This window comes from Equus przewalskii, chromosome 12 (assembly GCF_037783145.1).
Source record: "Equus przewalskii isolate Varuska chromosome 12, EquPr2, whole genome shotgun sequence".
NCBI lineage: Eukaryota > Metazoa > Chordata > Mammalia > Perissodactyla > Equidae > Equus > Equus przewalskii.
In genome coordinates, this window is record NC_091842.1 from 11,881,582 (window position 1) to 11,906,866 (window position 25,285).

Consider the following 25,285-nt stretch of genomic DNA (forward strand, 5'->3'; position numbering starts at 1 on the left):
ACTGACGCCTGCCACGAGTGCCTTATAGGGGAGCCATTGTGGGGGACCCCACTCCTGCCTGGGTGACTCTGGGCAAGTTCCATCACCTCTGTTTCCTAATCTCAAAATGACAATGTAACTACAGAAAGGACCCAGTGCACTCGGGGGCATGCAGTCGGTGCTTCATAAATGTAGCTGCTGTTGTCATAACGATAATGTCAACATCTTGTTGACCGGACCCACGGGCTCCTTGAGCAGGGTTACGTGTTACAAGGGGGCCGGGGGCTGGGGCACCATCTAGTTTGTTCTTTCCTCCCCCATAGCTGCTTTTCGGAGCAGCTTTTCCGTGGGAAGGGGCCCCCTGGCCTGGTGAGCGGGAGAGCCACCGTGGGGGCGTGGGTGGACTCCAGATCCCAGCAGAAGCCCCTCGTAATGCAGGATTGTCCTGGGTTGGGACTGAGGGTTGCAGGAGCCGGCAGGACGGGGCCTGTGTGATTTTTGTTAGCTGCGGAGGGCTCAGCCACTCCCCTCCATTCACAGGGGTAAAGCGACTTGCCCAAGGTCACCAGCTCCTGCCTGGAAGCCCCTCTTCGGGCCGCTGGGCCTTTTGTGTTTTAATTTTTTCTAATCGCTTAGTGTGAGTATAGATCATTCTTGTCCAGATAGCAGGAGTCCCCACTCATCGCACACGTGTGGGCAGGTCCTGTCCTGTCATCACACAGCGGCCCCAGGACAGAAGAGCCCGTGAGGAGACTGGATGGGGCTGGGACAGCTGGTCCATGGGCTCCAGGGCCGCCTCCCTCAGCCGCTGTGGCCTCTGCCTCGTGAGACCTCAGTGGTGGAAGACAGCCTCGCGGGCCACCCATCCGGGGTCCTGTGCAGGGTTCTTCTCTAAACCAGAAATGGAAGGAGTGAGAGACGAGATTGTTCCCTGCTGGCAAGGAACCGTAGGTTTGGCCGATGCTGGGAAATGGGTCCATTCAGGGGAGCCCAAGATTTGGGGTGATCATACTTTGGGGTTTGGCCCGGCAGGTGCTTAATGTGCATTTGTTGGATCAGTGAATGTGCCCTGCACCAAGAACGGCTGGGAGCCTAGCTGAAGGGCCCGATGGCTCCGAGCCTCAGTTTCCTCATCTGTAAAATGGGGATAACAAGCCCACGTCACAGGACTGACCGAGGGCCGGGTGCGCTCCTGCGTGTCCGCCTGGAGCCCAGGGTGTCAGCGAGTGGGTGTGATCACAGTGTTGTCAACCCAGTTCAGCAGCCAGGCTCGTTGACCTCCCAGGAGCCCAGCTCACAGGGGAAAGGTCGCCCCTTCCCCCGAGGCAGGACCCTGTCCTGGCTGCCCAGGCCCTGGGTGGCCACGTGCTATCCCACCACAGCTGCCACTTGCTTGGTCCTGTTTGATGGGCTTGGAGTTGTGTGGCTTTCCTGTCCCCGGAAGCTCTGTCCTTAGGGTGGCTTCCAGCCCTGAGCTGGAAGTGTCCAGCCAGGCCTGGGGCCCAGGGTTTTTTTGGCCTCAGGGGAGAGGAGGATGCTGGTGGGCTGCTGCCCTGTGGCCCCTCTGCTGGCTGCCCATGGAAGGGACCAGAAACACAGGCAGCTCTGATGGGGCCATGGCAGCATCTGCTCACCTCCTGTCCCCATCTGTGTTTCACGAGCTGTCAGCCTGCGTCAGGAGGACAGGAGAGGGACGAACTTTCTCTCCCGTGCTTGGTCTGGCAGGAAGTGGGGGGTGGCCTCCAGACCTTGAGGCACAGACAGGTGGGCTTCCTGCTTGCCCACCTGCACAGGAGGCCCTGTGTGGGGCCCCAGAGCCACACACACAGAGCATGGTGGGTTCGAGCCCTGCTTTGTCCTGTCATGAGTAACCTTCAGCAGGTTGTTTCCTTTTCCTTCTTTCTTTGTGACTGGAGCACGTTGGAGCCCAGGCCAGGGAGGCAGGCCCCCTCCCAAGGTTTGAGTCCCTTTCTGCTATGTGGCCTTGAGCAAGTCTCTTGCCTCTCTGAGCCTTACAGTCATTCTTCCTATAAGGAGGGGCTAAATCAGGGGACCCAGTTCAGGCCAGAGAGACCGGAGTTCAGTCCTGGGAATGAGGTTCCAAGCTTTCTTCTGCCTCCCGCCCTCCTCCCTCCCACTTTTCCAGGTCTGTGTAGCCCAGAGGCTTGGGGAGGGGTGGGGGAGGGAGGGGGCCTCAGGAGTGCAGTAAGAGGGTTTTTCTGGCTCCGTCCGCCCCAAGATGTCTGGCTGTGACCAGCTGTCAAGAAATAGGTTGGGAGCCTTCAATGGGGCCCAGAGCTGTCTGGGGAAGAGGGTGGGGGCACAGAGACCACTCTGACAAGGTATCACTCCCACAGAGGGGCCCTGGGTGGTCTCAGATTCACAGCTGAGGGCTGAACCCACCGGGGTGGGGAGGTGGCAGCTGTAACCTTCGAGAATGGGTTTGTTCCTGGCCCTCCATTTTGAGTGACCCTGAGCTGTGGGAAGCTGTTGCATCTCGGGAAGCACTTCACTGAGCTTTAAATCCTTAGAACTTTCCAGAGGGGTTGGAAAAGTACGGAGAGACCCAGGGATACCCAAGGGGCGTGAGACCTGCCCAGGTGCACTGCCAGCTACGTCTGCCTCAGTTTCCCCATCAGCCAGCACTGGCCCCTTCCAACTGTGACTCTGGCCCCTAGGGTCACCAAGGGTCTGGCTCCCGCCGGAGCCCTAACTGCCCCTCTCTCCTTGCCCACAGGCTCCCCCCTGCACAAGCAGGCCTCGGGCCCCCCTGCCGCCACCACTGCCCCCGAGAAGCCCGGCGTGAAGGCAGCCGAGGTGGGCGATGACTTCCTGGGGGACTTCGTGGTGGGCGAGCGCGTGTGGGTGAACGGCGTGAAGCCGGGCGTGGTGCAGTACCTCGGCGAGACACAGTTCGCGCCGGGCCAGTGGGCCGGTGTGGTGCTGGACGAGCCGGTGGGCAAAAATGATGGCGCCGTGGGCGGCGTGCGCTACTTCGAGTGCCCAGCCCTGCAGGGCATCTTCACGCGGCCCTCCAAGCTGACCCGGCAGCCCGCGGCCGAGGGCTCAGGTAGCGATGCCCACTCGGTGGAGTCGCTGACCGCCCAGAACCTGTCGCTGCACTCGGGCACGGCCACACCACCACTCAGCAGCCGCGTGATCCCCCTGCGGGAGAGCGTCCTCAACAGCTCCGTCAAGACCGGCAACGAGTCGGGCTCCAACCTCTCCGACAGTGGCTCTGTGAAGCGTGGCGACAAGGACCTGCGCCTGGGAGACCGCGTGCTGGTGAGTCCTTCCCCCACCACTCCACTCTGCATGGGCAAGCAGGGCCCAGGGGCTGGGCAGGGAGGGGACTCAAGGGGCTCCTCTGGTGGGGGGAGTGGGGTCCAGGCTGGGGCACCCACTCCTCATCAGAACCACACAGACTGACCAGGGAGTCAGGTAAAGTGGGCTGTGGAGACTGGCGCTGTGTGACTCTGGGCAAGTGTCTTCACCTTTCTGGGCCTCAGCATTCCCATCTATAAAATGGGAATTTTAACAGGACGTCCCTCGTAGATTGAAATGCGTGAATGTGTGTCATGCCTTGGGATAGTGCCCGATAGTAAGTGTCCCATAAATGTTCGCTGTTGTTGATATTATCCATTGATCCAGCCTACCAATGTGAAGGCACCAGGCCTATAGCAGATGAGCCAGGGACCAGGGTGCTCAAGACCCCCGGCCCCGGGTTGGCCGGTTCAGACACCTTCTCAGCTGGAGCGCAGTGATCGCTGTTGCTGTGGAGGAGAGAATTGGGCCCTGGAGCCACAGGGACCTCAGCCGACCCTTCTGCCAGGGGCCCCTCTTCTCCGGTGGTCCCAGCTCTTGGGCCAGGCTGGAAGCCCCCAGGTCCATCAGCGTATGGATTCCTCCTTCTATGGTCTGAACGTGGTAGCGCTTTCCTGGCACCTGCTGTGGGCCAGACCTGGGCTGGGGGTGGCCAGGTGGCCCTGGCTGACCCTGCCCTCCAGGAACCACGGTGTTGGGAAAGGCAGACACGACACACGGGGCTGTGCCTGAGGGGCATCTGGGGCCTGGCATGAGGAGCCAGTGGGAGGTGGTCACTGGGTGGCGAGGGCCCTGTGTCCAGTCGGGGGCTTCCTCAGGGGTAGGGGGGTCCCACCTTGAGGTGGGGAGCACATGTCTGGAGCTCCAAGGCCGAGTGGGGAAGGGTTTGAGGGCTCTGGGGTCCTGGAGTGGGCACCCAGGAGGATGCTCTTGCCTGGGGTCCTCCTGCCCCACTCTGGGGACCTCACGCAGGGCCCAGGCTTCTGGGAAGAGCATCCGGGTGGGGAGAGAGAGGTTTACACCCGTTGCCCCGCTGCATCCCTGAGCCCATACCTGAGGTGATTTTATCATCCCCTCTGTACGGATGGAGAAACCGAGGCTCAGAGGAGTCAGGCACCTGTCTGAGGCAACAGAACAGGGCCGAGATTCCAGCCAGCCCCCGAAGCCTGCCTTCTTGGCTCACAGCCACGTGCCTCTCGACCCCGGTGATCTCTCGGGGGCCCTGCCCACCCCAGGGCCAGGTCGCCAGCCTGGTTCCTCATGGACGCAGCTTCCCCAGGTGGGCTGGTGGTGTGTGTGGCCACGCTTGCTCCCTGGCCCCCAGCAGCTCACATCTGTCAGGGGAGAGACCATGATCCATGTGCTTGCAGATGCCAGTGTTTCCTTGTAGACTGGTAAGTGCCAGGAAGAAACAACACACAGCCCTTTGAGGGCCTGTCACAGAGGCGTGACCTACTGGGAGGGCTTCCCTGGGGAACAGTGTTAGGGCTGATATTGGGGGGTGGCCTGACTGGGTGACATGGGGCAAGAGCATCGCACTGACGCAGGCCGGTGGCCGGAGAGATTAGAGACCAGAAGAGCAGGTAGCAGGGAGCCAGGGCCGGGCCGAGCCCCAGAGGCTGGTGTGGGCCGACCCCACCGGCCGGGCCCGGGTGGCAGGGGCTCTGCTCCCACTGCACAGGGAGCAGTGGCTGTCTGCTGGCTGCTCGGTAGGGACAGGAAGGCAGGGGGCAGGAGTGGAGCAGGGGCTGGGGGCTGCTGGGACTGCGCCGGGGAGGGAGGCTGCGCTGGCGGGGCCTCTGCGTCTTCCTGTGCAGGGAGCCACTGCTCTGCTCTTCCTCCTGTGGCTCCCTGGGAAGCCATCCCCGGCCAACAGAACCCAGGCAAGCTGGCTTACCATGTCGCTGAGCTGTCCCTGGGGATGCCCGGGGTCCAAGGGCACTGCAGGAAAGTCAGGCCCAGGTTTGGGCCCTTTCTGCTACTTCCCAGCTCCGTGATGCTGGGCAAGTCGCTTCCGCAGGCCTCATCGTCACTCATTCATTCACTCATTCATTATCTGTCTGTCTGTCCCACAGAATGGGCGGAGATAGCCCCCTGGTGGGGCTCTGTTGGGAGCGCTGAGAGAGCGGGACGTGGAGGGGCTGGGGCTGTCCTGGGCGGGGCTGTGACGACTTCAGGGCGGGAAGTGGAGGCTCTGGGGGTTATTGATGAGCCCTGATTGGTCCCCAGGCTGGGGGAGCGCTGTGGGGGGGGGCGTTTAGCCCCAGTTACTCCTACCTGGAGCTCCCCTTGCATCTGCCCCTTCTTCGGGGAGTGGGAGATGGATGTGCAGGGCAGGGGCACCCCAGCTGGCACGGGCAGCCCTGCTCCGGAAGCCCCTGCCAGGCCAGCCTTGCAGCAGCTGGCCCTGCAGACTTGTCCGCCCTCGAGCGTCATGTCCTTCACACTGAAACGCTGCTCTCTTGGGGGCGGACCCCGAGCTGGATGCTGCACCAGCACTTTCTGCACCTTGTCTCCTGTGTCCTCCCCACTTACAGGGGGGGTTATGCCCCCATTTTACAGATGAGGAGATGGGGCTCAGCCCTGGAAAACAGCCTGCCCAGGGTCTCAGGCCAGGGGGTGGCGGGCCGTCCCTGCTTTTGTCACTCATTGACTGTGACTGCCCTGGAACCAGGACACCCTCGGCTGCTGGGTGGGGGAGAGGAGTTTGAAGGAGGGGTTGTTTCTGCCATGAGGATCGAGCTCCATAGCCCCCGCCCCTGTCTGCAGCTCGCCTGGGTTCCTTCTCCTCCAGGCTGGCCCGCTGCTCCTGCCAGGGTCCGCCGGCTCCGCCGAGCGTAAACCCCTGCCACGTCAGCCCCTCTCCCCAGCCCTCCCTTTAAAATACTGTGTCCTGGACGCGGGTGAATGTCGAGGCCTGAACTTAGACACTTTGAGGATAGGGAACTCCAGGAAAAACCATATGAAAACATACCGCCTTTGCCAATTTTATAAGTTATATGACCCCGTGAATGCATTGTCAGGGCCCCGGGAGAGCCTGGTGCAGCTGGGGACCCTGATGCTGGAGCTCCAGTCGCTTCACCAACTCCAAGGCTGCTCTGACCGGGGTCAAAGGCGCGAACAGGATTTATGTTACTTATGAACAGAAACAACAACGATCATGCTCATTAAGTTATGCTGCTTCTTAAAGATACCCCTGGGTCCCGGTTTCATTTGGGCCTCGACACTGCCCCGTGAGGTACACGCACTAGCTCAACAACCATGGGCAGGTTATTGATCTTCTCCTGTGCCTCAGCTTCTTCCCCTGTAAAATGGGGATAACAGGTCACCTGCCTCGTGTGTAGAAGGTTTGGAAGGTGCGTGGCTCTGGGAAAGCTCTGGGAAGTGTCAGCATTAAAGTTTGTGAAGGAGGGCGTTCCCCTCGACCCTGGGGGTCCCAGGCGCAGGAAGGGGCTCAGGGCGCCTCCCTGAGGTCTCACAGTGGCTCTTGAGGGCCTGAATGTCCTTGGCTCCCGTGGGCCATGAGCAGAGCTCTGTGCCAAGAACCGTCCCCGACTCTGCCCCAGGAGCCCTGTTTCCCCGGAGGCTCTGGGAGGGTGAGAGGGACCCCAGCGACCGACCGCAGACACTGGCCTCACCTTCTGGAATCCGATATTTAAATAACAGGAGTTCCTCATGCGCCTGCTGGAGCAGCTGGGCGGGACCCTCAGGACCGCGGGTCCACCTCTTAGTGTCGCAGTCGCCCGGGAAGCCAGGTTTATCGTTCCATCTCACAGCCGGAGACCAGAGACTCGGGGACAGGATTCTCCCCGGCAATGGAGGGGAAGCAGGCAGCTGGGCCCACAGTTGTCCTGCCCTGTCCTTCCCCGCCCAGGACGCACTCAGGACGTTTCTGGCTAATGCCTGAAGTTCCTCCAGCAATGGGCCACTCTTTTCTGCCCCGATTTCCTCTGCTAAAATCTGCCCCCGCCCTAGTACTCTCAGAGCCAAGTGGGTTTGGGAGATGAGCGTTCAAGGGTCCTGGCTGGCTGGGGTGGGCTGCGTGGCAGGGGTGGCGGCAGATAGGTGGAGTTCCAAGGTCACACAGCCTTTTTAGAACGCACCTGGCAGAGCTAGTCGGACCCAGGCCTGGAGGCCCAGGTGGTGGGACCCTGGCACTCCAGGCCACCCTCTGTTCTCTTTTGCCTGGGGAAGCCCGCCACCCACGTTGGTCCTGGGCACCTCCCAGGCCTGGGGAGCCTCGGGGGCACCTGGCTGCCTGCTGGCCTGAGACTGGAGAGCTGCTGTGTGTCCCCTGGGGCCTGCAGGAGCCTCGGGCATGGTCCTGAGAGTCCCTGCAGGAGGTTGGTCTGTCTGCATGGGTCAGGGAGGGTGGCTCAGAGGCAGCTGACCTGGTGTGGCAGACTCCAGAGCCAGCAGGCAGCCACCAGTTTAGGATTTAGGTCGTGAAAGAGGAGAGACATGCCAGGCTGGAACTACAGAGCAGCAGGAGCCGCAACTGGCCGAGTGGAGGGCAGATGGAGACCTGGTGACAGGGCAGGGAAGGGGAAGGCAATCCCACATGAGGGCCATCGACCAGTGGGAGCCCATCCAGACTCCCAGACAGGCCTGCTGTGGCAGAGACCACTCACCCGACCCTAACCACTCATTGTGCAGGTAAGACCAGTGAGGCTCAGAGAGGGTGAGTGCTTGCCCAGGGGCACACAGCAGGTCACGGGCAGGACTGGGGTGGGGGCTCTGGCTCTACCTACCAGCCCTAGAATATCCCCGTATCCCTGTCCCCCAGCATGCCCAGCAGTCCGGGTGGGGGGCTGGAAACGTTTGGTCAGCTAGAGTTGACAGGATGGGTATGATTATCGAGAACAGAGAGGGCTGTCGCAGGAAGGAAGAGGCTGAGCTGGTTGCTTGTGGCTCCAAGAGGCGCCCCAGGCCAAAGCCCCAGGGAGACAGATGTCGGTGTTGGGGATGGGAGAGCTCTCTGACCCCCAGAGACGGTGGGTGGCGAGCAGGTTGCTGTGGCCGCTTCTCCGGGAGCAGTCGCTGAGGTGTGTTAGGGACTGTGACCAGGCAGAGGGGGAGTCAGACTCAAGCCTGGGCCCGCCGGCGGGGCCTCTGGAGCCAGGTTGCCCATCACCGGGTCCTGTGCTGAGCCATTGGGACCTTTCTGCCCCCGCCTGTCACTGTCACCAGGAGGCGCGTTGTCTCCGGCCAGGGGGTCTCTTGGGCAGAGCAGACCCGAGGGGCTCCCCTGGCGGCCCAGCAGGCCTTCCGGAAGCAGGCCCTGCGTGGAGCACTCCTTGTGGGTGGAGGTGTCCTTTCATGGCTCCACGGCCTGGCCGCAGCAGCGTTCCAAGGGGTGGACCCAGAGACCCTTCTAGAGAGTTGCCAGGGCTGCCAGCCCTGCTCCCAGTGCCTATCAAAGCTCGCAGCACAGGCAGCCTTGCAGAGGAGCTGGGGCGCATTGGCCCAGAGGCGGGCACGCTAGCCCTTCCCCGCTGGGCTGGCAGGTCCCTTGGCCGCTGGCCGGGTCAGCTCTGGGAGCAGCTCCTAGCCTGAGAGAGATGGCTTCTGAGAGCCGAGGATGAGGCTCTCCCTCGGCCAGGCTCCCCCCGTCTCCACCGTCCCGGGGTCAGCTTCCTGCCGCCCTGCCAAGGACCAACACCCCGCAGGGCCGTCTGGGCTGCAGGCAGCAAGGTGATGGGACGGTGGCTCGGCTGCGCCCCTCACAGCACTGTGACCCCGGGCAGGCATGGAGCCCCAGTTCGTCACCCCTAAAACGGCCTGGTATTCCCACTTGGCAGGATTTGTAAAAATGTCACAAGGAAGACTGCTGGCGTGTCGTGTGTCCTTGGCCACTCTGGTTCCTTCCTTTGTTCTGGCCTTGTTCCTTCCCCCAGAGTCCTCCCTGCTGAGCCCCGCACACTGCGATGCCCGGGGTGGGGCCTGGCTCTAGCCGGGAGGGGTTTGTGAGGACCGGCCCGGGGACCGTCCGGGGGGCTGGGGTGCTGGGGGCCCGGGCAGAGGGAACTGGCTCCGTTGGGAGGGGAGGGGTGGGGCTGAGGAGGAGACTGGCCCGGCCCAGCGCACGTGGCCACCAGCCTTCATCTTCGGGCCCTGCCAACGGGGCAGAGCCGGGGGAGGCGGGCCCGGGAGGATGGGAGCTGCCTCGGGCTTCTTCCGCTGTCACAGGATTTTGACTGGACGGCGGGGGGCCCTGGGCATGGGGCCAGGGCGCCGGCCTTTGGTCCTCCCACTTCCTGCCTCCGTAAAGGGGCCAAGCCTGTGAGGTCAGGGCGACCCCAGGCTAGGAAGGCTCCAGATGTCTCTCTTCACCCGCAGTGGGGCTCCTAGATGACTTTGTGCGGGGGCCTCTGTCTGTCCCCTCCCACCTTTAAAGTGTTCACGTGCTCCGGGGGACAAATGACCAACTGCGTCTGTGCTGGGCTGGGGAGAGGACTGACCCGAGGCCCACAGACCCAGCTCGGGGAGTTGGCTCGGCCGCTCCCAACCTGCTGCTTAGCTTCTCTGAGCCTCAGTTTCCTCTTCTGTAACAGTCGTAGCACCTTCTCTCTCCAAAGATTCCCAGCCCCTGCCCCTTCCCCACATTCCAGCTGGTGATGGTTCTGTGCTTCCTGGGAGGAACAGGGCCATTGTCCACCCTCGGACCCACCAGCACCTGCACATCGGCCTTCCCTCCAGCTGCTTCCATCCAGGGCCCCAGCCTGCGGCTCTCGTCCGAGGCCGGCCCTCCCACCTGCCCCCTGCAGACAGCCCCCCATTCTCCCGGGGTGCATTTCCCCTTTCCAGCCTTCTCGCTTGCTCCCTCCAGCTTCTCCCACCTTAAAACCCTCCCCACCCGTGTCTTCCTCCAGCTGTAGCCCATTTCTGTCCTCCCTTCAGCTGGACCCCTTGAAAGGCCCATCTGTGGTCATGGTCTCCCTTCCCCTCCACTCCAGGAAGACGCTCCCCTGAGAGCCATCAGGGCCTTCATGTTGCAAATACACCTCATTTCACCTCTCAGCAGAGTTGGCCACCATCAGTCTCTCCCTGCCTCCTTCTAGAACTTTCTCCTCTCCATTTCGATTCCCTGGTTTCCTCCTCTCTCCCTGGTCACCCCTCCCTGCTCTTCCTCTTCTCAGTGTCAGGTCGGAACTCCGGCCTCGGCTGTCTCTCCCTGTGCTCGCTCCGTTGACGGACTCATCCAGGCCCATGACGTAGAACATTCCGGCACCTGTGGGCATCACACTGCCTGCTGTTGCATCTCCAGTCCCTGCCTCTCTCCTGAGCTCCTGTCTCCTCTGTCAGGCTCTTATCCGACAACTCCACGAGCATGTGTCCGTGTCCTGTGGCTGCTGTAACAGGAACCACAGACTAGCGGCTTAAAACAACAGAACTTTATTCCCTCACAGCTCTGGAGGTTGAAGTCTGAAATCAGCAGTGTCAGCAGGGCCGTCCTCTCTAGACAGGATCGGGGGAGGGTCTGTTCCGTGCCTTTCTCTGGGTCCTGGTGTTTACCAGGAGTCCCTGGCCTGCATCTGCATGACTCCAACCCCTGCTGCCGTCTTCACAGGGCCACCTTCCCTCTGTGTGTGGTACCAGCCATGCTGGACTAGGGCCCACCCTAATAGCCTCATCTTAACTTGGTCACATCTGAAAGACCGTGTTTTTATTTACTTTTTGTTTATTCTTTTGCTGAGGAAGATTCACCCTGGGCTAACATCTGTTGCCAATCTTCCTCTCTTTTGTATGTGAGCCGCCGCCACAGCACAGCCACTGACAGATGAGTGGTGTGGGTCTGCGCCTGGGAACTGAACTCAGGCTGTTGAAGTGGAGTGCTCTGAACTTAGCCACTAGGCCACCAGGGCTGGCCCAAACCCTATTTTTTTTAAATAAGGTCACATTTACAGGTACTGGGGGCCAGGACTTTAGCGTATTTTTGGGGGGGAACACGATTCAATCCGTAACACATGTCCAAAACAGAAATCGATTGATGATCACCCACGCCATGCCCGACCTGCTCGTCCCTGTCCTCCCCGTGGTGGTAAATGGCCCACCTGTGTCTGCAGCTGACCAGCCCAGGAACCTGGGAGTCGGCCTTGCTCCCTCCATTTTCCCCCACACAGTGTGATTTGACAGCAAGTGTCTGGTGCTACCTCCAAAATACCCCCAATCCGGCCCCATCCGCCCCCTCCTCTTAGGCAACGGAGCCGCCGCCATAGTCTCCCCACCCCGCTTGGGTCCCAGCACTCCAGAGGCTCCCATCTCACTGGGGATAAAACCCACCCACCTCCCCATGGCCCCTGGACCCTTGGGATCTGCTGGCCCACCCCAGATGGCCCAACTTCCCTCCCTCCATCCTGGCTGCTCTCTGGCCGCATGGCCTTCTTTCCTCTCCTCCAACGTCCCGGGCCAGTTCCTTTGCCGGGTCCCGAGATTCCTCTGCATGGGATGCTGTCCCCCGGGGCTTCCCACAGCTCGCTGTCTCACTTCCGCCAGGCCTCTGCACCGCTGTCACTCCTCGGGGGGAGGCCTCCGATACTGCTCCGCACAGCCCTTGTGGTCCAGCTGGAGTAACACCATTTGCTCCCTTCACTACTTCGCTGGAGCGCCGAGGAGGGGTTGTGTTGGTTTTGTTCGCACGGCTGTGCCCCCAGTGCCTGCCTCAGAGCCTGGTGGAGGAGGCCCCTCAAACCCGCCTGCTGAACGAGTGCCTCGCGGCCCTGCCGGGGTGTCCAGAGAGCGAGTGAGTTGCCACATGCACTGTGTCGGCTCCCCAGGCTGGCCGAGCCCTGCATCCCCCTCGCCAGCTGTCGTTCAGGTCTGCGACTGTGGACATTGTCAGGGAGGGTCACCGAGGGCAGCTGCCTGCCTCCACCCCCTCATCCTCCTGAGAGGGGCCCCACGCCGCTGCCCACCCGCCCGTCTCCCAGCCAGGCTCCTTCCTGCCGGCCCCGCCACAGCCCCCGCAGGTGCCGCTCCTCGGACAGGAGCCCCCTGCTGTCCCCTCCCAGCAGCCCTGGAGGGAGGACTGGCCCCTGGACAGCTCTGAGGCCCTGTTCTCTCGCTGTGGGGGCGAGACCCTGAGCTAATAAACACGTGCGTTTATTTTAAGTGAGTCACCAGCGTCGACTTCCTCAGAGGAAAGTCCCTGAGACTCGGCTGGATGAGTTCGGCCCCCCACCCCCATTGCTCTGTGCCACCCGGGGTCTAGTTGGTGTTTGGCCTGGGCCAGGAGGGACTGCTGCCCACGGTCACCCCCACGTGCTGGAAGAGGTGGGGGCTCCGAGGGAGATGGGGGCCTGGCGCACGGTGGGGGGCGTGAGGGAGCCGCTCCCGCGGTGGAGCAGCAGGAGCCCTGGGTGCTGGGGCTGCAGGTGGCGCGGCCGGTTTGCGAGAGTTCGGCCGTTTCTTGCAAGACCACACATACTCCATACAAGTCAGCAACCGTGCTGCTTGGTATTTTCCCACATGAGTTAAACACGTATCCACACAAAAACCTGCAGACGAATATTTGTAGCAGCTCTGTCCTGACTGCTAAAGCTTGGAGCAAGCCAGACGTCCTTCGGTAGGTCGGCACGTGGACGAACTGATCCATCCAGACGGTGGAAGGTTCCTTAGCGCTGAGAAGTGAGCTCTCAAGCATGGAGACAGAGGCGGCTTCAGGGCGCCAACTAAGAGCCAGGGCAATCCGGAAAGGCTGCATGCCGTGCAATCCCAGCTGTTGACATTTTGGAACAGGCGAAACCACAGGGGCGGTGACAAGACCAGTGGTTGACGGGTTGTGGGGGGGGGCCACGAAAAGGCAGGGCACAGGGGGTTTGGGGCAGTGAAACTGTCCCGTACGATGTCCTGTGATGGTGGACACATGTTATTATCCATTTGCCAAATGTATGAGGGAGGGGACCGCACTGTCAACAGTGGGCTTTATTAGTAATAACGTATCGGTGTTGGGCCCTCATTGGAACGAATGCTCCACGCCCACGAGCGGTGTTAATGAGAGGGGCGGAGGTGAGGGAGTATGTGGGAACTCTGTTTCACTCAGATTTTCTGTAAACCTAAAACTGCTCTAAAAAATAAAGTATTAATTTTTTTAAAGTAAAAAAAGATTAAAATATAATAAAAATAGAGAGGGGCCGTCCTCCTCACTGTGGGGCGGGGTCCCGGTGTGGGAGCTGCGGTGGACTGTGGGGCCTCGGGGAGCTGGGTGTCCCCAGGCTGTGCTGACCTGGGCGGGCGTCAGGCGCTGGACCCCTCCGCTCTGGAAACCTTCCCGCTGTTTCTGCTTCGCTCCCGTCTCTGGGAGGCTACACGCCTGCCTCTGTCGGCTGAGGGAGGAAGGAGGGTCGGGGCGATTTGGTTCCGGAAGCAGGTGAGGACTGAGGGTGAGGCAGCACCTCCCTGGGGCTGGTGAAGGGCCTGTGCGTGAGCCCCGCTGGGATTGAGGAGGCAGCAGAGTGAGGCCCACTGGGCACTTCCACTTGCTGACCACTCTGAACCTCAGTCTCTTTATCCGGGAACAGGGTAACGCTGCCCACATCAGCATTGTGAGGTTTAGAATTCCTGTCTTCAATGTGCCTGGCACGTAGTCGGTCTTGAGACATGGTGGGAGTGGGGCGAGTTTAATTCGGGAGCTGGTCCCTTTCGGGCGCACCTGAGGCGTCCCTAGGGGCGTCAGAGAAGGCAGTGCTTAGGAAGTCCTGTTTAGGTTCAGATAACGGGACACACAAATAGATTCACTTTCATCCTCTCCTGCACCTGCACTAGAACGACAGTGAAGGGATTTTTTTAAAAAAGGTATTGAACCCTCAAGGATGGAGAGCAGGAGAGGAGACAGCCGCACTAACACTGGGAGTCCGGGGCAGCCGAGGCCACAGGTGGCGGGGAGCAGAGAAGCCATTGGTGTCTCCAGGAGCCCCAGCGGCTCGGGAATCTGCCACGTGGTGGCCTCTGGAAATGGGGCCGATGTCGGCACCAGAAGCAGGAGAACCGGTTGAAGAGTCTTCAGACTCCCCATCCCACCCTGCTGCCCTCTGCTCAGTGGCTGCCTCTCCAGCAGGGGCTGGGGGTAGACGCTGAGTCTCCTGAGAGGCTCAGAGTCTGGAAGAGGGCCTCCCAGGCAGGCTGGACTGGAAAAGGAGGATACATGAACGTTTCTCTCCCCTGGGCCGAGCCCCTTTCCCCACAGCTTCTCCCGCGCTCAGCTCCTGGGCCTCCGACCGCCAGGCCTGTGAGCTCTGAGGTGGTGGGGGGGGCACCGGAAGCTTCTCTGGGGACATGGACAGTCCCCGGAGAAATAAGAGAAGGCAACGCAGGCCTGCAACAGGAAGAGAATGCTGCGGACTCTGTGAATGTGAATATTCAGTGAACCAAAAAGAAGTGACAGATCTGGTTACAGATGTAAGAAACTCCGCTGAAGTATTAGGAGGTAAATTTAAGGCACTCGCCCAGAAACTGGAGCCAGAAGACAGATGGCAAACAGGAGAGAAAAATGAAACTGTCAGAGAACCTGTCCTGTACATCCCACTTCAAATGATACTGGTTGCAGGAAGAACAGGGAAAGGAGTAATAGGTGATCAAGATAGGTAAATTCAGGAAAGTTCCCCAGGATCAACAAGGGCTGCTGAGTTGAAAGGGTCCATGGAACCGAGGAGAAGGATGGGGAGAGGCCACACCAGCGCCTCCCACTGTGAAGCCCCCCGGGGTAAGGAGAAGGCCCTACGGGCTTCCAGGAAGGATGGGACTCGGAACGGCTTCAAACCTCTCAGCAGCGCTGGACGCTTAGGACACAAGAGGGAACCTTGGGAGACCCAGCCCAACTGTTGTTCTGGAGCGAAGGAGCCAGAGCCTGGAAAGCACACCTTCTCAGCTTGTACGTCAGTGTTCACAGCAACCCGACTCCCGGTAACCGCAGAGTGGAAGCGACCCCGGTGTCCATCAGCGGATGGAGGGATAAATAACGTGGTATGATCCTGTGATGGAGTATTACTTGGCCGTAAAAAGGAACAATGTACTGACACCATAAACATGGGTGGACCTTGCAAACGTGCTAAATGAAAGAAAGCAGACACAAAAGGCCACATGTTGTGTGATTCCCTTTATAGGAAACGTCCAGAATAAGCCAATCTGTGGCGACAGAAAGTGGATCAGTGGTTGCCAGCAGCTGGGGGGATGGGAACGGGCAATACTGCTGTTGGGTGGGGGTTTCTTTTTGGGGTGATGAAAATGTTCTGGAATTGGTGGTGATGGTTGTGAATGTACCAAAAGCCGCTGAATTGTACACTTTAAAATGGTGAATTTTATGTTACGTGAATTTTACTTCATTTAAAAAAAGTGAGGATAGAATAAAAATGTTTTCAGACATGCAAAGGTTCAAATATGTTACTGCTTCATGCGCTTTTTCTTAGAAAGGCCTGAGAGGACATGCTCTACTGAAATAAATGAGTAAACCAAGAGAAAAGGAAGATGGAGGATGCTGGAAGCAGGACCCAGCGGGGAGAGAGGCGAGGGGACCCCCAGGCGGTGGTGGCGGAGCCCAGCGCCAGGGCTGGCAGCAGAGGGCCCGTGGCTCCCAGAGAGTCTTCTCCAGAGAGAACCTGGAGCGTCCTGGCAGGAGGTCTAGACCATTGAAATAAGAGTTTGGAGTTGAATTAGCGATGATAAAAACCAGGCAAACCGACAATCCTAAGAGCCAGTTATTATCTGCAGCGAAAAGTTTGTGCCAGAAACAAACTAACTGCCATGCCCCCTGCTCGTCTGTGAGTGGTGTTACTCTGTCACAGTGTGGAAACCCGGAGTCTGCGCAAAGCGCGCACGTCGCTGTGTGGAAAGGGCGGGAAGCGGGAGGGGTGCGTCAGACGGTCGTGACCCGGGGAGCTCACTGCTCCGCTTCCTTGATGGGAGGTTGGCGGGTGTCTCCCAAAATTGAAAAATCAAGAATTAGCAATGTAAGCATGTCATTTAGAAATATGGGGGTAAGTACCAAAAAATTCAGCTTAAAATATTTCAAAGTTTGCTTCTGGGGAGAGGTGGAGAAACTTCTAGGCCTTTCTAAGGTTTTTGAAGTATTTGACTCTCTCATCTATGTGTGCATATAACTGATTTAAAAATTCTACACTATTTTTACAGTTACAGTCACACTTATTGGCCTGTCCTGTGAGTTTTTTTTATTGTGAGTTTACTGTATACACGTAACATAAACTTTACCTTATCTATTTCTGAGCGTACAATTCAGTAGTGTAAGTACATTCACATTGTTGTGCAACAGATCTACAGATCTTTTTTGTTTTTCTTTTGGTGAGGAAGATTGGCCCTGAGGTAACATCTGTTGCCAATCCTCCTCTTTTTCCTTGAGGAAGATAGTCACTGAGCTAACATCTGTGCTGATCTTCTTCTATTTTGTATGTGGGATGCCACCACAGCACGACGTCGAGTGGTGCATAGGTCCATGCCTGGGATCTGAACCCACAAACTCTGGGCCGACAAAGCAGAGCATGCAAACTTAACCACTATGCCACTGGCCTGGCCCCTGAAGATCTTTTTTTATCTTGCAAAACTGAAACTATTCCCATTAAACAACAGCTCCCCACTTCCCCCTCCCCCGCCAGCCCCTGGCAACCACCATTCCAGTCGTTTTTAAGGATAACATTTATTGAGACTCAAGTATGTGCCAGACACTGTACATAAAGTACTTACTCCCCACAAATACTCTTTTTACAGTTGAAGATGCTGAAGCTGAGAGAGGTTAGGTCACTTGCCCAAGCTCACACAGCTTGTAAGTGGCAGGGTTTGAATGGGGGTCTGTCTCTCTGTCTCCAAAGCTCTTGCATGGGACAGCCCTGGGATGTGCTGGTTACACCTGTGTCCCTCCCAGCTGTCCTTGGGCTTCTCCCCCTTCTCACCACTGGGTCCCCCACCCACCCCTGCACACTAGAAGGGAGGGATGGCGTGAGCCAGGGTGCCTGTGCCATCTCTGCCTGTTCCCACTTAACCTCTGGACCTGAGTCTCTCCGTGTGCCCACAGGTTGGCGGGACGAAGACTGGTGTGGTGCGGTACGTGGGGGAGACAGACTTTGCCAAGGGCGAGTGGTGTGGCGTGGAGCTGGACGAGCCCCTTGGGAAGAACGATGGGGCGGTGGCGGGCACCAGGTATGGTGGGCTTCCCCCGGGAGTGTGGGGGGCTCCTGCTCATCTGGGCTGGGCAGGGGACGGGGACAGGGCATTGAGGAAACCAGCGTGGTGCATCTGGGTGGCTGTGCCAGACGCCACGATATAGATGCTGCCTGCTCCCTCTGTCATGGCAGGCGGTGAGAATATCATCCCCATTTTACAGACGGGAGTACGGAGGCCAGAGAGGTCACCACTCAAGGTCACACAGAGAGTCACGGGTTCCCTTCCTTGTGCCACGCATGGCTAAGGGGGTGGGAGCACTAGAAAAGGAGAGGCCGTGGTCCCTGGCTTCCGGGGGTTCCCCTGGGTGATACAGGAAATGATCAGACAGTGTCCGGTTCTCTGCAGCCAAGGGCGGGGGCGCGACTGGGTTCCAGGTTTCACGCCGTCTCTGATTAAAGGGACTTGGCTGCCACGAATGCTGTTGACGGGTCTAAGGCTGTGTCTGGGCTTGTTGGGAACGGGGTGACGCGATGGGCGAGCAGTGTCGGGTGTGGGGCTGAGGCGAGGTGGCCCATGCGGCCCGGATGAGGCTGTGACAGCTCTGAGAAGGAGTGGTCACTTCGGTGCAGGCCTGACCGCCCAAGGGAGAGCCAGGCTTGAGCCATGCCTTGAGGGAAGGTGGGGTTTGCTTCTGGAAGCGGCTTGAGGAAGGTGTGCTAGGCAGGGGGACAGACCAAGCAAAGACCTGAATGTGGGAAGAGGCGGCACAGGGCGGCAGTTTCAGCGTGAGTCGAAAACTGGACAGGACTGGCTCCCCTGGTCCCGGGTGGGAGCCGGACCAGAGGTTTTGAGAGCAGAGAATCTGGTGTTGCCATGACAGCACTTTGCCTTCCTGTTTTCAAGATGGATGTTTCTTAACTCGCTCTTCCTTTCTGAATTCATGGGGCGGGTTGGGCAGCGGTCCCGGCCCCACCCCAAGGTGTCTCCTGCAGGCTTGCTTCTCCATGCCAGGAGCTCCATAGGCAGAGAGCCAGTGGGATTCCCTGGGTCTGAGGGTTGTCCGGGGGCAGCCATGAAGGTGGGGCTGCAGATATGGCTGGGGATCTCTGAATGGTGTGTGGGAGCCAAGCATTGTGGGCTTTGGAGCCCAGCAGACAGAGGTGTCCAGTCCCATCTTTTCCATTTAACTAGCTGTGTGACTGTGAGCAAGTTACTTAACCTCTCTAAGCCTAAATTCCCTCATCTGAAATGTAGATAACAGCAGGGTGGTTGGGGGATTGAAACAAGCCCTTGTGTAAAGGGACTGGCACAGACGGGGTGCTCAGTAATTGTTAATCCTCCCCCAAAATATGCCCCATGGCTGCTCACAGCTGCAGAGACTCTCAGGCCTTGCTCACCTCTGTTCCCTTTCTGGGGGTACCATCTGTTGGTCTTGGGGTGAGGGTGTGGGCCCCCACGGAGGAGCCTCTCTCGGCTGGGCCCTGAAGCAGTGGTGGAGGTGGCGAGGCTCCGGGCTGTGGGGCCGTGACAGCAGTGTGGGTCACTCCTGTCTCCCCAGATACTTCCAGTGCCCACCCAAGTTTGGTCTCTTCGCGCCCATCCATAAGGTGATCCGCATCGGCTTCCCATCCACCAGCCCAGCCAAGGCCAAGAAGACCAAGCGCATGGCCATGGGCGTCTCAGCGCTGACCCACAGCCCCAGCAGCTCCTCCATCAGCTCCGTCAGCTCCGTGGCCTCCTCCGTCGGGGGCCGGCCCAGCCGCAGCGGACTGGTGAGGGTGGGGCTGGAGAGGGTACCCTGGTGTGAGGTGGTGGGTCAGGACAGAGGGATCCAGGTGTCCCCGTCTGCCCCTGACTTGCTGTGGCTCCACGCATCCCTCAGTTTGGGAGTTTTTGAGCAAAGATAAAGCACATACTTTTAATAGGGAAAATTGATCCATTTACATTAATTGTTATTTTTATATTACTGATTTGTTAGTAGCCTAAGCCCTTCCCTGGGAATTAAGGAGGGTCATCCAGGTGCTGGGCAGGGGGTTCAGAGGGGGTGCCAGAGCTGCCTGGGTGAGGGAAGGAGAGGAGCCTGCCCTTCTGGGTGCCCTTCCATGCAGCTCAACCTGGAATGGGGGGCTCCTCCTGGAGAAGGTGGCCTAGGTGAGGGCGCCCACCATGAGGCAGGGCCCCAGGCACTGTGACCCTCCTGGTACGGGGGTCCCTGAATCTCAAGCATCACAGGCCCCCCGTGTGAGTAGGCCGAGTGTGGGGCACTGGCAGGGGTGGGGCGGGACTGGGAGTCAGGCACTCGGGCCCCTTGCTGGGTGGCTGCGGGTCATCTGGATGGCACTCCAGCTCCCTGAGGCCTGCCTGCACCTGCGCCTTCTGCAGCTCACGGAGACCTCCTCGCGCTACGCCCGCAAGATCTCAGGCACGACGGCCCTGCAAGAGGCGCTGAAGGAGAAGCAGCAGCACATCGAGCAGCTGCTGGCCGAGCGGGACCTGGAGCGGGCCGAGGTGGCCAAGGCCACGAGCCACATCTGCGAGGTGGAGAAGGAGATCGCCCTGCTCAAGGCACAGCACGAGCAGGTGGGTGGCAGGCGGGCAGTGGGGGCACCAGGAGGCCCTGGCGGCCTCCTGGGCCAGCCTTATGTCGCTCACACTCAGAGTGGAGACCTTGGGGTGTCAGAGGAATAGGAAGATGGGCATTACCAGGCCCCTCCCCGTCCTTGCCAGAGAGAGCCCTCTGCCTGGTGAATTTCCTCCTGACGGACGGGTGCCCGTGCCCTCAGGACCTGGCTCTGAGCTTGTGTCTCACTTGTTCTTCCCGTTGGGCAAGCATTGTCTCAGTCACGGGAAATTCTTCCCCGGCTCAATGGCTGTGTCGCTGTCTGTCACGGCTGTGTCCTTCCTGGTATGGCCAGTCCTGTGCTGGTGTCTCGGTTGCTTCCAGTTTCTCACTTTTTCTAAGTAACGCTCGTGTCCACGTTTTTGTAGACAGCTGTCCACATTGCAGAGGGTGCTCCCAGCAGATCCACGGGCTGGGGGTCAGGGAAGTGACCCTCACGCCTGCTCTTGAGGCGGCTGCGGTCCTGTGTCTGTTCTTCTCCTTGATGTTTGTCTCCCACGGGAGAGCACCCTCTGGAGCCATTGTCCCCATTTGAGGTCAGGCTCACGCCTCCCTTGGGTGCTGGAATTAATCCAAGCTCACGTGTGTGCTGTGACAGGGGCCTTCACAAGACAATGGGCCTTAAGCCCTTAGGGCTTGAGGGAGGTGACAGATATTGGGGTACTAGGTATTGGAGGCGGGTGGACCTGAGAATCGCGCTGGGTGAGCCGGCCGCTACCAGGTGCTCAGCTGGGCCTTCCCCTCATCTCGAGGCCCTCGGTCCTTGCCCAACTAGGTCTGGCAGGGGAATAGGGGTGGCTGGAGTTCTAGGCCCGGCCCCTGGTACCACCCATGCTTCTCCCCCCTGCCCCCCAGGCCTGGTCCCTGGGAAGAGGCTGACCCGTCCTGGCCCTTGCGCGGGGCCCAGTATGTTGCAGAAGCAGAGGAGAAGCTGCAGCGGGCCCGGCTGCTGGTGGAGAGCGTGCGGAAGGAGAAGGTGGACCTGTCCAACCAGCTGGAGGAGGAGAGGAGGTATGTGCTGGCCCGCCTGCCTGGAGGACGTGCTCCCCGAGCCTCCTTCAGGGGACTGGGAATGGCACAGTCTCAGGACCAGCAGGCCCGCTGCAAACCCTGCCCGTACCACGTGCTGGCCACGTCCCCCAGACTAGGGCTGTGTGCTCCACGGGCCTCAGTCTTCTCTTCTGTAATGGGGGTGATGGTCCCCACCTCGCAGGCTGCTGGGGGGATAAAGCCCCCACTAAGTGCTGAGCACGCGGGAGACCCCGTGTGCGCTCGCTGCCTGCCTTCCTGCCTGGGGGCTCTGCTCTGGCCACCGAGCTCCTAAAGCAGATTGTGAGGAGGATGCCTGCTGGGGCGGGAGCCCTCTCACGCAGGCACCCTGGGGAGACAGGCAGACTGTCTGCCACCCGGGGGCCACTCACGTGCCCAGAGCGCCCCTGTGCCAGGTCCATGCCTGGAGCTCATGGCTCCTGGCCTGAAGCTGCATTCCCATTTCACATGTCAGGAAACCGAGGCTCAAAGAAGCAGCAGCAGAGGCCACTGGAAGCACCCGTGTCTGGGTGTCAGCCCCGCGCTGTGTCGTCTCTGCATCATACTCGGCCCGGGAGGCAGGGACTGTCCTCATGTCACGGAGGAGAACACTGAGGGTCAGAATGGGAAGGGACTTGCCAGAGGCCACCAGCCTGTTAATGGTGCTGCTGGTTCTTTCTGCCCTGCCACAGTGGCGAGTGGGGACCCTGGTGTGACTTGGTCCTGGGTCACCTGGTGGGACCCAGAGCTGACCGGGGACAGGGTTTCCCTTGGCCCAGGAGCCTCTGTCTTCCAGCCGATACACAGATTCCTGCGCTCCCTCCCGCCCCTGCGCAGTAGGCAGCCCCGTCCTCGGCCCCCCACCCATGGGCCTGTCCTGGGCTTTTGGCCGAGGCACGTGCTCCAGAGGCTGTTGTTACGTCTGACTCGGGAGAGGAGGCTTATTTATATCTGCTGGAGATGCTCATCTGGTTCCCATGGCAACGTGCCTGATGCCGACAAACAAAAACAGATTTTTAAGACATCGTGGGAGTTGTGTTCAGGGAGGGCCGGGTGCAAGTCCCAGTGTTGCCCTGGACTTGCTGAGAGACCTTGGGTAGGTCACTTGCCATTTCTGGGCCTTAGTCTCCTCACCTCCCTGCGCAGGCATTGGGGGCCCTCCCTGTCAGGGAGCAGCCCAAGCAGTAGGCACTGGGACTCTGACCCCCGATTTTGAGGCCGGTGGATGAGAGCAGGGTCAGCGGGGAAAGAAGCTCACACCCTCCCCCACAGACTGTTCCATGTGGCAGGGTCTGTTCCCTGCAGCGACGAAAACAGCTGTTACCAGCATCGCTGTGCTTCCGTTTGCAGTCCATCCTGTCCCTTATCCCCACAACCCACCTAGGGAGGAAGGACGTTGCATTAAACTCCCCCCGTTTAGAGAAGGCAGTGGTCTCTGCGGAGTGCACAGGCCGGGAAGTTGGGAGGCCTGCAGGTTTCCAGCAGGGTCTGCCCCCATCAGCCATGGGCCTCTGGGCCTGGCCCCTGCTGGTCTGAGCGTGGCCTCCGGCCGCCTGTGGCCTCCCCTCTCTGCCGTCTGACTTGGTGAAGCCCGCGGCTCTGGGTGCAGCCGCTCAGCCCCGTCTCCCCCTGCAGGAAGGTGGAGGACCTGCAGTTCCGTGTGGAGGAGGAGTCCATCACCAAGGGCGACCTGGAGGTAACCTGCCCCTGCACCTGGGCTCAGCCCTTGATGTGGCAAATGGCCGTGAGGTCCAGGCAGCAACTCTGGGCCCCCTGGGAGGGCTGGGGGGATTGTGAGGGTGAAATGCGGAAGGGTCAGAGGTCATCCCCTGGGAGAATGCTGGGGGTGGGGCAGGTCATGATGACTTGGGTGACCAAGGTGGGAAAGGCTCAGCTCCAGGAGCCCCAGAGGGGCCGTGCTTCCTTTGTCAGCAGCTGCCTGGGATGGACCCAGCGAGAGATGGGGTGGACCCAGGGTATCCACAGGGCTGGGCCTGAGGACACAGTGGCTGGACTCCCTTGTCCCTTCTTTGTTGGGCAGTAGCCCTAAAGGGTCCCTTGGATTCTTGGATTCCCGGTAAAATTTTGGCTGGAAGTAGCTTGTTGAGTCACAGAACTTAAAGATAGGAAAACAAGTTCAGAAAGACAGAGAGACTCAACCAGTCATGGGACAAGGCAGCAGCCACGGGACCAGGACCCTGAACTCGCGACTCCTGAGCTCAGCCCACAAGGACGGCTGGTTATAGCCCCTCCTCAGAGATGACACCTGGACAGGCGGTCTGGGCTCACTCTCCTGTCCAACCCCCCTTTCTGAGCTGAGGGGTGGGGAATGTGCATATCGGTTAGTAAAGATCTAGTCCCCCCCAGCTTTGCCCACCACACCAGAGACCGCAGGGCTCACTAGGCCACCGTCGGGTGGGCAGGACGCCCCCTGCTCCCTGGGAGCCGTCAGGGGGGCAGGGGAGTGAGTTCGGACGCTCTCCGTGCTCGGGTCCTGGCCTTAGCAGGCCGTGGGCAGCCTCTTCCCTTCCCGGACTGTTGGCTCAGCTGTCGGATGAAGAGGCTGAGCTAGATCGGTGATCCCAAACCTGAGGATTCTTCCGCTGGAGGCCTCGTTCAGACGCGAGATGCTGGGCCCGGCCTCAGAGTGGCCGCTGGGTCGGTCTTAGTGGGACCGAGAATTTGCATTTCTAACAGTTCCCGGTGATGCCGGTCCAGACACCACACTTCCGGGCTCACCGCCCTAGATGATTTCTGAGCTCAAACGGGAAATTTCCGTTTCTGATTTTGTGGAAGAGCCACGCTAAGAGCCCTGTGACTCTAGCACCCAGCACAAGCCTGCGTGTGGTTGTCTTGTCCCTGGACGACCCCGGCTGTGGGAGGGATGTGTGCGTCTGCGCAGGGTCACTGCCAGCTGCCCTCCTTGAGCAGGTTTCGCTGCCTGAGCTGAAAGGATGGATGTCGGGCGGGGCGCAGCGCAGTGTGGGAGCCCCGGCCCAGTGTCAGGTGTTCTAACGTGTCTCCCTCTGGGCCGAGGGGGCAGGTCGTCTGGTACGTCTGGCTAGCCTTTCTGCTGGGTGGCTGCCCTCTTGCAGGGGTTGGGGTGGGCTTCTGGGAAAAGCGCCTGTGGTTGCAAGGAACAGAGACCCCTCCTGCTAACTCCAGTCAACAGGGGTTGACTGAAAGGCTGCGGGGGAATCTCACAGGCAGTTTGGGGAACCAGAGCGAGGAACAGCATCAGGAGCCAAGCCTGTTCTCTCCCCGGCTCAGGGGCCTCCCTCTTCTCCTGACCCCTGGTCAGGCTCCACCTCTGTCTCTCTGCCTGCCTCTCCCTCTAACTGTGTCTCCAGGTCTCTGGGCACATGTACTCCCTCTCACCCTTCGGCCACACCCAGGCTCCAGCACCCACCATCTACCAGCCTCCTCTCGAGAGAATTCGATTGGTCCCAGGCTAGCCAATGGGCTGGCTGGATTTGGATCAGGTCTCTACCCCAGATCCAGTCAGCCCTGGCTTGGAGAGGCGGCGGGGTGGGACAGACAGTGACAGACAGCTGATTCAGTCAAAGGACAATAGAGTCCTGTTCTTGTTTTTATTGTGACCATGTTCATGACAACCAGAAGGAAAATTGACCCAAAGTCTTGTTAATCCCCACCCATCTTAAAAGTCAAAAACTTAACCCAGAACGCCTCCTTGAGCTCCTGGTCCCCCTCCAGCTGTATCACCCCAGCTTGCCCTCCTGCTGCCTCACCCCCCACCACACGAGGTACCCCGTTCCAGCCTCGCAGCCTCCTCCTGACCTCTGAATGCTGGCCTGTCTGAGGGCCTCTCCGTCGGCACTCCCCCTGAGAGCTTATAAGCCCACGATTGCCTGAGTCTCCCCTCAGCCTCCGAACTGGCATGGCTCCTGGGCATCTCCACCAGGGTGGGGAAGTGCCAGGCACCTGGACCAGTTTCCTGGGGCTGCAGGAACAAGTTATCACCACTCGGTGGCTTAAAACAACACAGATTCATTCTCTCCCAGTTCTGGAGGCAGAAGTCTGGAATCAAGATGTGGGCAGGGCCAGTTCCCCTGGGAGGCTCCAGGGAGAGTGTTCCATGCCTCTCTCCCAGCTCTGGTAAGATTCTGGCAGCCCTTGGCATTCCTGCCCGCGTGGGCGCGTGGCCTTCTTCCCTGTGTGTCCCTCTGTCCCCTCCACATGGCCTTCTTATATGCACACCCCTCA

At 59.8% G+C, this 25,285-nt stretch overlaps 1 protein-coding gene across 3 annotated transcripts in view; it reads left to right on the forward strand.

Annotated features, from left to right (window-relative positions):
• CLIP2 (CAP-Gly domain containing linker protein 2) overlaps positions 1-25,285 on the forward strand; it is a 78,532-nt gene that overhangs the window by 31,275 nt on the left and 21,972 nt on the right. For all 3 annotated transcript variants that reach the window (XM_070566456.1, XM_070566457.1, XM_070566458.1), the window contains 6 exons: positions 2,717-3,264; positions 17,324-17,448; positions 18,971-19,184; positions 19,795-19,992; positions 20,940-21,043; positions 22,697-22,757. In XM_070566456.1, the coding sequence (XP_070422557.1) occupies positions 2,717-3,264; positions 17,324-17,448; positions 18,971-19,184; positions 19,795-19,992; positions 20,940-21,043; positions 22,697-22,757 (1,250 nt within the window). The remainder of the gene's footprint in view (positions 1-2,716; positions 3,265-17,323; positions 17,449-18,970; positions 19,185-19,794; positions 19,993-20,939; positions 21,044-22,696; positions 22,758-25,285) is intronic.